The 12,810-nt window shown below is 41.1% G+C and overlaps 1 protein-coding gene across 1 annotated transcript in view; it reads right to left on the bottom strand.

Annotated features, from left to right (window-relative positions):
• The window catches only part of LOC146714011 (short transient receptor potential channel 5-like), a 116,974-nt gene that overhangs the window by 18,170 nt on the left and 85,994 nt on the right, over positions 1-12,810 (bottom strand). Inside the window, exons 2-3 of the mRNA XM_085439527.1 lie at positions 3,413-3,454; positions 784-886 (exon numbers count right to left, since the gene is read on the bottom strand). Of these exons, the coding sequence (XP_085295653.1) occupies positions 784-886; positions 3,413-3,445 (136 nt within the window). The 5' untranslated portion in view covers positions 3,446-3,454. The remainder of the gene's footprint in view (positions 1-783; positions 887-3,412; positions 3,455-12,810) is intronic.

Here is a 12,810-nt window from a genome sequence, read left to right as displayed (position 1 = left end):
CCCATCAAGACTCACTCTCATTTCATCAGTCCATAAAACCTTAGAAAAAACAGTCTTGAGATATTTCTTGGCCCAGTCTGGACGTTTCAGCTTGTGTGTCTTGTTCAGTGATGGTCGTCTTTCAGCCTTTCTTACCTTGGCCATGTCTCTGAGTATTGCACACCTTGTGCTTTTGGGCACTCCAGTGATGTTGCAGCTCTGAAATATGGCCAAACTGGTGGCAAGTGGCATCTTGGCAGCTGCACGCTTGACTTTTCTCAGTTCATGGGCAGTTATTTTGCGCCTTGGTTTTTCCACACGCTTCTTGCGACCCTGTTGACTATTTTGAATGAAACGCTTGATTGTCTGATGATCACGCTTCAGAAGCTTTGCAATTTTGAGACTGCTGCATCCCTCTGCAAGATATCTCACTATTTTTGACTTTTCTGAGCCTGTCAAGTCCTTCTTTTGACCCATTTTGCCAAAGGAAAGGAAGTTGCCTAATAATTATGCACACCTGATATAGGGTGTTGATGTCATTAGACCACACCCCTTCTCATTACAGAGATGCACATCACCTAATATGCTTAATTGGTAGTAGGCTTTCGAGCCTATACAGCTTGGAGTAAGACAACATGCATGAAGAGGATGATGTGGACAAAATACTCATTTGCCTAATAATTCTGCACTCCCTGTAAACTCAGCATCATTTAACGGGTGAGTGGATCAGTAGAATGTATTTATGGAGGCAACTATGCGGCTAAAAAAAAGAAGATGGCTGTACAAGGCTGTGTGTGCATTTACCTTTCTCTACAGCTGTGAGGTAGGCCCGCTCCTCAGCAGACAGCTCCACCTCAGCACGGACAATCTGAAGTGGGATGCGGTCGCGGTACGGCGAATATGTCGCCTAAACCACAAAAACAGAGGACGCCAACATGAGGCAAACTGCATGTAAGTAGCGACATGAACAAAAAACAAAAAAACATATGAGCCAGCTATGTTATTGAACTAATGCACGTGCAAAATAAATTTTCACCAAAGTTGCACCCGTGTAGTGGTGGGTACACAGTTGTTTTGCCAAAATACAGCCATCATGGCCATACGTTTAGTTTTTTAATAATTTATTTAAAACTGTTCTTTTTCCCAGAGTGGTCTAACTGTACAGCTTTAATGACTTTACACAAAAACAAGACCTGGGTGTACAACTTATAACTTATTTTGAATTTAGAGTCAACAGTATACATACAGGCTCAAATATATACATACCATTATATACCATTTATATCTGGCACAACTTGCATAATTTTGGCTGGATATTTGACAGCTCTCGGTGGTCAAATGTAAGCCTTGGTGGAGTTTGAAGCATAGTTAATTCGTTTTTAACAGGGTTGAAATCGAACCTTAATATTAGCCCGCTTTATCCACTCTAAATTAGGAGATAGCACTCCTCCTCCATCATTTTATCCACTTTACTACCAGTGGCAAAAAACAGCCCCAGAGCATGACGCTACAATCACCATGCTCGCCAGCTGATGTAGTGGTCTTAGGTCTGAAAGCCTAATTATTACTTCTCCAAACAAACCTCTTGTCTTTGTTGCCAAATAGCTCAATCAGCTGACCATAAACCTTTCCTGCAGATGGCATTTGGCTTGACTATGTGGGCAGCTGCAAATTTCAGTCGAGCCTTGAGCAAAGGATTTAAAGCTGGCTTCACTGTGGACAGTAACCCTGGTGTTCCAGCAGTTTCCAGTTCATGCCAGGCTTATGCTCTGGTATTTCCTGGGTTGATTCTTAGCATCCTAGCCAATTTGCTCTCAACTGAGAGTGACAGTTTGGGTCTAAGCAAAGTGGTGAAACATCCAAATTGCTTGTTTCATGCAACTGTTTGAACTGATGATCTTGGAATCAGCAGTCGTTTTAAGCTCTTAGTTTTTTGGACATTCCCAGTGTTCTGATGTTTACTCAATCCAATGACCACTGTCAAACAAACATTTTATATGTGTAACGAGCAACTACCAGCTGTAGTCAAATGTATACTTTCCACCCTCTGTTGACAAAAACAGCATTTATAAAAATTTCAAATGTGTGTAAAAATTTGTGTTTTTTTTAATGTCATTAAAGATGTTTGCTGTACAATTATTATTATTATTATTATTATTATTATTATTATTATTATTATTCAGAATAGTTCACAGAAATCAGTAAAGGCATCAAACTAATACGAAATTCATTCTTACGATGAGCAGATTTAAAATGACAACAATTTTAACTTTATTGTTAATTAATTGATTTTTTTGTTTATGTTATTCGGAAACTATACGAAAAACATTAACATTGAAATTTGTGTTGATAATGTATATCTAGAAAGGGTTAATACCATAAAATTTCTTGGTGTAATCATTAATCAGGCCTGTTGGAAATCACACATCACTTATGTGAGGGGAAAGTTAGCTCGGGGCATTGCTGTCGTGGGGAAAGCAAAACAATTTCTGGATAGGAAAACATTGTATGTGTTATATTGTGCTTTACTATTACCATACGTGAGTTATTGTGTAGAGGTTTGGGGAAATACATATAAAAGTAATATTCAGACTATAATCATAATGCAGAAAAGGGCTATTAGACTAATAAATCAGGAGGGGTATAGGGCTCACACAAACACACTTTTTATTAAGACGGTGAAGTTTAAAACAGTGCAAATAATATATAAGGCAAGGAAAGGGATGTTACAAATCCAAATAAGTAAATGGTTCTTAGAAAGAGAAGGGAGGTATAATTGTAGAGGGAAGTGGAAATTAAAATTGCAAAGAGTAAGAACAACATTGAAAAGGATGTCTATTTCAATAGCGGAAGTTAAATTCTGGAATGAGTTACAAGAAGAAATAAAGGTTAGTAGTGATACTAACCAGTTTAAAATAAAACTCAAAAAATAAATTTTAAATAAGTATAAGAATGAAGAAAAGGCAATTAATGAAATGAAATGAAAGCAATATTAGGAAATCTTCTGTCTCTCTTGGCCACTTAAAGGGATCAGAAGCAGTTCTCATGATGACTGGAAAATGAAACTACTACCATTGGATAGTTTTTTTTTTTAATACTTCAGTGTATTTTAATGTGTTTTTCTTAGGGCAATGTGCTAAAAATTATTTCTGTCTTTAAGATACAGTTCATCTACCATCATCAATCAACAAGATGCAAGCACACTGAAACTCTCCAAGTGAAGCCTTTTCACTCAGGTATCTTCTCCACACACCACTGTAAACCCAGCAGAGTGATGGAGAGGCTGAAACACCAACGTGTCTGCTTTGTGCAATTCAGAACTTCTAACTTTGTGGAGATGAACAAGTTCCAATTACGAGAATGAGGTTAATTTTACAAATCAGCACATCTTGTAAGTTGGTTTCAGGATCAAGAACGAGACTGTTTGACTCACCTTTTTGTAGTACAACTGCGTCATGGGATTCATCTGGCCAGTCTGGAAAAAGGAAGAGAGAGCTGTGTTACTACCACGAGTGGAGCAAAAACAGTGTGAGGTGAAAGACAGGCGTGTGGACGGCTGCACAGGTTTGGTCCAGTTATCATTACGGTCAACAGCTGAAGCCACAAGAGCGGTTGCGAAAGAAAACTCACAGAGGTTAATCGAATAACGTGCAACCCCGAGCTCAGGATTGCGGACACCTGAAGTCTGCTTAAAACCAGACTCGTCAGTTCATGGACATTTTCCACTTGAGGACTTTTGCTTCTGGCCACGGAGAGAGCTTAAGCATTATCGAGGAAGAGCTTTTACTACTGCTGCAATCGTAGCACACAATGCTCCATGAGTCATGTTGTTCACACTGACACAGCACATATGCTTTTTATGACGATCATTTTATTTCTGTGCCATTTTCACTCAGTGGTGTTATCATTAAAGGAGAACCATCACCTCATAACTTCAGGTTTTATGTAAAAATATTCAGGCTTTATATTTTCTGCAGGGAAGTAATCTCGTGAACAGCTGTTTCTAAATCTCAGGTACAATCCACACAAGAAACGCTAAAGATAATTCTGCCACTCCACCAACAAAAAACTGAAAAAGGATTTACTCCATGCTCATTTACTCAATACACGTTTCAGATCATCAAACAAATTTAGCATAAGACAAAGATAACCGAGAAAAAAACTGCATTTTTTAAATGCCCCCGCCATTTCAGGCTGGGAAAAGTTTGCAAACCGTTACCGTCTAATTTCTAAATAAAGAATGTCAAAATGCTGCAATCAATAAGTAAGTCTGCACCAATGAGTGCAACTCACCTCTGACACGACTCTTTGCAATAAGGGACTCGACCCACTCAAGTGCAGACATTTTTACATAAAAAGCAAGCATGCCAAATGCCGATGTAAGTTTATTATTATTTGTATGGGAATTTTTTGAATTTCTGTTTTAAATCTATGAGGTTTGCAGCACTACACTGAATTTGCACTTCTGTGTATTTAGATGGACAGACAGCGAATTTTGTCTATTTATAACCGTTGACTGCTTTATTCTCACAGACTTAATATAATTGCCAGGTTGACCCCATTCGAATCGTAACATAACAGCATGCGGACTAGTCTCTCTTTACCACTATCTTGTTGCGCTAAAGCTACTTTGAAGAAGGCAAAAGTGTGACTGGTTGCAGACCTGGTTCCGGTCTTAGAAGGAGCCACTTCAAAAGGAAATGAGATCACAAATTCACTGCACACAGTTACAGCAATAACTGTGCTCTTTCTTTGGTCTCCAACCACAAAATGCTATAATTGTAGCATTGAGCAGGTTCACTCTCAGTGACATCATGTGGAGCAAAGAGTAGAAAAAAAGAGCCTGAGAGCTTTTCGCTCATAGGGACTCCTTCCATATACAAATACAATATGAAGATTCATTGTAGTAACAACACATGTATGACAGAAAATAAGGAAAAACATAACAGGTAACCAACACCGATGTCTTTACAGAAACCATTAAGTAATTCTACTGGATTTACAGTCACTGTGGAAGACTTTAAAAGCAGCAATGAAGACCTAATATCTTCAAATCTACTTATGGCTTCAGCTAATTCTACCTGATACTTAAAGAGAAGCTGACACAATGAGCGACTGATGAACGAGTGGACAGCTGGAGCAGTGCAGAGTAGCGAATCCACATACATTCAGCACAATACACAGCATGCAGGATAAGCCTCCAGTATTAGTGTCTCCAGACTCATTAATACATGTAATCCCCATGAACCACTGACTCCTAGAGAATGTTTAGAAGCTCTTCATATTTGCACATCTGTGCGTGTGATTGTGTATGTTACAAATCACATAGACACTGCACAGTAATTACCCCACAGTTGTTTACTTTAACAGTAAGCATTGAGGATGTTTTCCTACACTGTGTGACATCCGCCTTTAGGTCAGGAGATGCACACGCCTACAGTACAGCCAGGGCTAATCTAAAGAAGGGCATCAAAAAAGCCAAACACCATTACAAAAAGAAGGTAGAAGAACACTTCTCCAACTCCAACCCCCGACGCATGTGGCAAGGACTCCAGACCATTACAGACTACAGGACCACCAAACCCTCCCCCGCATCCTCTGATGTCTCCTTCCTCAACGAGCTCAAAAACTTTTATGCTCGTTTTGAGCGAGGGAACCCCACAACCACAACCAAAGCAGACGTGACGCCAGACCACCAACCTCTGACTCTCTCCCCCACCGATGTAGGAGCGGTGCTGAGCAGGATCAATGTCCACAAGGCTGCAGGTCCTGATGGCATCCCCGGGCGTGTTCTCAGAGTGTGTTCTGGGGAGCTTGCAGGAGTGCTCACAGACATATTCAATCTGTCCTTGGCCCACACTGTGGTACCGGCCTGCTTCAAATCCACCTCCATCGTCCCGATACCCAAAAACTCCAACCCATCTTGCCTCAATGACTACCACCCAGTAGCACTCACCCCCATCATGACTAAGTGCTTAGAGCAGCTGGTCCTAGCACACTTAAAATCCTGTCTCCCCCCCACCCTGGACCCCCACCAATTCGCATACCGCCAGAACAGGAGCACAGAGGATGCAGTCTCCATCGCAATGCACTCTGTCCTCTCACACCTGGACAACAACACCTACGCCAGAATGCTGTTTATAGACTTCAGTTCAGCATTCAATACAATCTACCCCTCACAACTCATCAGGAAACTGACAGACCTGGGCATCAGTTCCCTCATCTGCAAATGGTTACTGGACTTCCTGACCAACCGCCCCCAACATGTCCGGCTGGATAACCGCTGCTCATCTACCATCACAATGAACACCGGTGTACCACAAGGCTGTGTGATGAGCCCTTTCCTCTACTCCCTCTTCACCCACGACTGCAGACCTGCTGATGGTTCCAACACCATCATTAAGTTTGCAGATGACACCACGGTGATTGGCCTCATCAGTGACAACGATGAGGCCGCCTACAGGGAGGAGGTGGATCGTCTGGCTGAGTGGTGCGACACAAACAACCTGCTGCTTAACACCGAGAAGACCAAGGAGCTCATCGTGGACTACAGGAGGAATGCTGGCCCACATCCACCCATCCACATTAAGGGGACGGCTGTGGAGCGTGTGAGCAGCTTCAAGTTCCTGGGAGTCCACATCTCCGAGGATCTCACCTGGACGACCAACTGCTCCAAGCTGGTCAAGAAGGCTCACCAGCGCCTCTTCTTCTTGAGGACTCTGAGGAAGAACCACCTGTCCTCAGACATCCTGGTGAACTTCTATCGTTGCACCATCGAGAGCATCCTGACCAACTGTATAACAATCTGGTACGGGAACTGCTCTGCCTCGGACCGGAAGGCGTTGCAGAGGGTCGTGAAAACTGCCCAGCGCATCGCCGGAGCACCACTTCCTGCCATGAAAGACATCTACAGGAAGCGGTGTCTGAAAAGGGCTGGGAAAATCATCAAAGACCCCAGTCACCCATCACATGGACTCTTCACCCTCCTGCCCTCTGGGAGGCACTACAGGAGCCTCCGGATTAAGACCACCAGGTACCGGAACAGCTTCTTCCCCACAGCTGTCAGACTCCTGAACTCTGCCTCCTGACATCTGACCCACGTTAAACTCATGGACTGAACACACACACACACCCACAATGGACAACCGTACCCTCAAACACAATAATAACATGGACTGAACCACCACTCACAACCACTAGCACTTTATATAGCCTCTGTAGAAATTATATCTCACTTATCTTAACTGCACTACTGTATAGCTCTGTGTAAATAATCATTCTGTACATTCGATAATTTTTAACCCTACAACTGTTTACAACTTGCATAGTTCCCATTTCTGTATAGCTGTATATCTCAGATTTCTGTAAAGTTATTTATTTCATATTCTGTATAGTTTTTCATATTTATATCCTGTACATAGCCTGTACATAGCTTGTACTCACTACAGCCTGTACATACTTATAGTTATAGAATATTCACAACATACTTCATACCGTGTACATTATAACATACCATAATAGACCCATTTCTGTAATATACTCACATATCTATATTATTGCTTATTCGTTGCCCTGTACCTGTGCATGTGCAATGACAATAAAGTTGAATTCTATTCTATTCTATTCTATTAATAATCCAGCGGTAGGAAGCCATCAGAATGAGAGGGGGGAAAATGCAGATAATAATCTTCACGTGTCTTTGAGTAAGAAAGAGCAAATTAATGAAGCTGCTGGTTTGAATACTGATGTAAGCAAAGTAGTTAAGATCTTACTCGCTAATTACTGCTGTGGTGCTTCTGTGTGAAAGAAAAAAACACAACTCTTTAGTCAAAAAAGAGCAGTTCTGTAAGTCAGGAGCGACAACAGAATGAAAACGGTGGAAATCAGCACTGTGTTACATCTGAATATCATTAGTCACACAAGTTAAACACAGAGGCCAGGGGCAAACTGCAGTCAGCACAGGTGCTCATTTCCAGCTGTTCTCTCAACGGTATAAACACCCGAGGAGGTAAAAATAAAGCACAGACTGCAGAGTTATGCAGAGCTGACTGCAGTAAACAGGGGAGGCTTTTGAGAGCTGGTTCTTAAAGCTCTGATGCCAACAAACTTAATAAGGAACCTTTAATCACCCTTTGCTCGCCCTCGTTTTTAACTGACGGTTGCTCTTTAGAAAAGCTGCTATTGTAAGTGGTGGATCAGATCAGCTGTGGCAAACCCAGATCACATTAGTTCAACACTTTAATCTGTGGATGTTCAGTTAGACATGTTTGTGTGGGGCTGGAACTTATCCCAACAGTTAGTCCAACCAGGACAAGTAAACAAATGGTCACATCCATGCCTACACCTAATATAGAATCGACAATTAACCTAACAGACAATCAACATTTAAAATGGCCTGCATCATGTAAGACTAATGTTAGGTGTCTGCTTAGGATAATTCGAAGCTTATTAAGTTACTGATGGCCTAGAGACCAGTTAGCAACCCCTTGAAACATTTGGTCACTAAGGACACAAAGAACTGCAGCAAAAAAACATTTGTGATTACTTTGGTTGTTACCACAATCCCCTGCTTACCCACAGTTTGCATGGAAGATACCAACTTGTCTCCAATCACTTGCCAACCAACCATTAAGAAGTCCTAAAAATTGGAAAAATCTAAACCAGAAACGGGAAATCTTTGCCTTCAAAGTAAAAGTTGTGGCACATCATGAAACCACCATTTTTCAAAGGGTGCGACTCTTACTTTTAAGGCAAATGGTTATACTTTCTGGTTTTTGTCACACTTTTCACAATTTCCCTTCCATAGCAACTTCCACAAGACTTCTATACAAAATATATGCGACTTCAATTTTTTTTCTTCCCACTCTCACCAAGTGCTTGGTCATTTAGGAATTTGCATAGTTTGGTTTTTCTGAATTGCTGAAGGGCTTTTAACTTATAATATTTTATACATTTTATATTGTAACTGGCTTAGACATAATTGTTGAGTCTTTAAAAACAACTAAAAATAAAAAATGCTGATGATGAGCTTAATTGTCACATTAAGATAAGAAGAACACTAGTAAGCAACGGAGTTCTTCAAGTTCTAAAGGCTTTAAATGTAGACTCCAGTGATGCTCCAGTCTGTGACCAGCACACAGACTTATGGACATAATCTTGCAGATGATGACAGATATGCTAATGTCACAGATGTGGGTTAGGACTCAGTCTGACACTGTAAAATGAACCTATTATTGCTGCACCGATATAAATCTGCATTTCAACAAGGCTGTAATTGGTTTGGCGACGCAGCAGAGAGGGAAGAAGATGCTGATGGAGCACAGAGAGATATTTTTAGAGGCTCTGCCATTTGAACACGAAGAATGGAAAAAAAAAAGCACTGGGCTTTATTTGGTGAGGGGTATGAGCAGACCTGGTTTTACAACAGTGACTGAGGAGAAAAAAGAAGAAGTGCCTGCTGGTCACAAATAATGATATAGTTCTTGTACTTTGTTCAGGTGTAGCTAATTTCACAGTTCATTATCTTCGGTGTGTAAACATTAAATGGCACATCTCAGAAGACAATAAAGAGTCAGAACTTGATTGCTGGAGAAAACGGCAACAACAACTCAGTCTGCCATCAGTCTGAGACTGAATGGGGTCAAGTTGGCAATGTGTTTGTGATAATTCAGTGATTAACTGTGATAAATCAGCAATAATCACCAATCTGTTGCCACCTGCTGTGATCTACATACACATAAATTTACATTATTTACATATCCAGCAAGAACATCACAGATTTGAAAGAGAAACTCTTTCAATTCTTCCATAAACAGTGATGTAGTTGCTGCAGGACAGCAATTTAATCATAATTTAACATTCGGTTTGGCTGTGAAAAAAAAAAAAAATCAGTCTGTGCAGAATGAAGTTTCCGTTCAGGACAAACATGCAACATGATCTAGAAACAAACTAGAGATAGAAATTACAGAACTGATTGAACTACAGTAAACTGAACTTAAACCACCATCTCACACATGCACCTCGATAAACACACTACAACACTTTTTTCACATTTGAATCAGTAGTAGAGTACCTTCTAGGTAAAAGTACCGACAGAAACAGTTCCAACATAGAAGAAGTGGTTGAAAGCTGAACAATACAAAATAAAGCCCAATAAATTCAGGACTTTAAGACCAATACTGATATTTGGTGATTTACGATAGGCATCCCAGTGTAGCTCACCAGTTGAGCCACATGGCTGAAATACATCAACCTGGGTTTGAGGCATGCTCTTTTTTACTTGCTACATGTGGTCCCTCTCTCCCCACTTCCTGTCAAATCAAATCTACCATGTAATGAAGGTAAAAATGCACAGTGCCCTCTGGTGGACAGTAGACACATAACATGCTTGAAGGGTGTTTCTCCCATCCCGTTTTTACTTAAATTCTCATTTATTGGTCACCGATATGTAAAAATAATAATAATAATAATAATAAGGTAATATTGGCTAACAATATTGGTTTGGCTGATAATAAATTCCAACAAATATAACATGTTAAAAAAAGGATGACTTTACAAAAACAAATGAATAAAGTTTATAAGCTCTCTGGGTCAAACTCAGACAGCTGCTTAATAAAAACAAGACCAAAAGGTATGCTTGTGTGAATATAGTCATTTATTAAAATTTATCTGAAATGGATAAAAAGCAGCCTAAAGAACAACTGAAACACAGGAACACTGTGTCAGTGATGGATGCATCACACAGCGATAGCAGAGGTTCTTGTTTCCGTCTCATCCTTGAAGACCTTTAATGGAGCTTAAAAGAAGTCTTCAGTGCTGACTCACTGCCCTCATCAGGACACCAAAGATTTAAAATACTCAAAGTCCACACACACACACACACACACACACACACACACACACACACACACACACACACACACACACAGCTCATCCTGTCAAGTTCAAGCAGTTTGCTTCTTTGGAGAAGAGCGACAAATCACTGGCACAAAGCTACAAGTCCTGAATTCTAAATGTGACCACAGAGTCCACTGTGAACGACCAGGTGTCAGGTTATCTGCGCGCGCGGATAGCCGTGGTTACAAATCAGAGATTTCTTCACCTGAGAGTGACGCAACCGGCTTTCTCTGCTGACACTGTCGCACTTTCACAGTATTAAGTTTGTCATGGGGAAAAAGAAGAAGAAGAAGACGTCGCCGCTGTCAGTGGCCCCTTTATCAACAGTTGACAGACAAATTAATACCTCCAGTTACCACCATTGTCAAGTCAACTGAAAATGACAGTTGCTGACTGGCAGAGGCCGTTTCCATGGTGCTTTGAAGCACAAGCGCTACCGAGGGTTTTTACACTGAGTGCAAGGTCGACCGTCATCCCCAAATCCTGAAAGCACTTTGGTCGTTGCACCTCAGATCATTTATTTCTACGTTAATGAGACTGATTAGGCTTTATTAGCCACACAGGAAGGAGGGAAGAGGAAAACGCCGTGACCTCGGCGTCATGTATGTGTCTGCCCTTTGTGTAATGAGCTCTAGTTTGCCGTTTTGATGCAGCCGATTTATTATGCAATGAATTCATTCACGGCCAGGGTGACCTTCACACCAGTAGAGGACTGGACTGGATCAGGATTCAGGATGTAGAGCGGTGAACCAGTCTGAGCTGAGCTGGACTGCAGCAGACAAAGCTGGACTGTAATGTAACAGAGTGAAAGTGACTTGACTTGCATTAAGTGCAGTTTCATTTACTGTGAGTGGGCACTGCCAGGACAGTTTCAGTATGAAGGGTGGGTGAGAAGATGAACAGAGTGTGGTGTCCAGCAAGCAGCTTTTTTTAAACTATTGATTTTGTTTGGGACACCTAACACACATCAGCAAGTTGCTCCTCAAGGGAAAGAGAGCTGAAAAGTGCTGCCCCAAGGCCTTTTATTCAAAACTGAAAAGCTATTGTAGTAAAGTAGCTCATGTCTTTCATCCTGTCTTTTCATGTCTTTATCCCGTCTTCCTTCTCCCACCCCAATCGGTCGCAGCAGATGGCTCCGCCCCTCCCTGAGCCTGGTTCTGCTGGAGGTTTCTTCCTGTTAAAAGGGAGTTTTTCCTTCCCACTGTCGCCAAAGTGCTTGCTCATAGTGGGTCATTTGATTGTTGGGTTTTTCTCTGTATGTATTATTGTAGGGTCTACCTTACAACATAAAGCCCCTCGAGGCGACAGTTGTTGTGATTTGGCGCTGTATAAATCAAATTGAATTGAAAAGTCCAGGAACACAAGTGTGGAAGTGGGGATAATAGAAAGAGATAAGAGGCAGCTGAGCTCCTAACAAAGCTAAAGAGTAAGGGATGGAAACATTATTGTCTTTACCCAGGCACAATTCCGGTTTCTCATGCAAGTTAGCAACAGACTCTCGGACTAAAGCAAGTAGGCAAAACATTTTTAAAAAAGGCAGCGGCATTTGTTAACCAGCCTAGAAGTCTGTAGTGTTGATGTCTGTGAATGTGCTGAGGGTGTTAAAGTCTGTAGTGGTACTGATGGGTGAATGCAGAGCTAAACTTTAGCTCAGTGCAGATTATGGAGAACCAGGAGAAGGAAAAACATCATAGTTTGTCTCCCTTTTATGTAAATACCTCACCAATAATGTAGCTTTCATCATTACTGTCTCTAAAAAACTCAAAAAACAAGACATGTCTGCTGCCGTGCTTTTCTTTGGTTTGCAGCAAGGTTACTAAATCTTAACTAAAGACTAAAAAGTAAGTGTGGGAAAAAAGTTTAAATATTCATAAAATAAGGAAACGTACAAACAATATTACAAAAAGTATTACACTTAGAAAAAAATAGAGGTGT

This window comes from Copadichromis virginalis, linkage group LG3 (genome assembly GCF_057382275.1).
Source record: "Copadichromis virginalis isolate Kocher_CV1m ecotype Utaka linkage group LG3, C_Virginalis_male_GT1.1, whole genome shotgun sequence".
Classification (NCBI taxonomy): Eukaryota; Metazoa; Chordata; class Actinopteri; order Cichliformes; family Cichlidae; genus Copadichromis; species Copadichromis virginalis.
The sequence above is the reverse complement of the archived record's forward strand: the minus strand, read 5'-3'. Positions and strand labels throughout refer to the sequence as shown.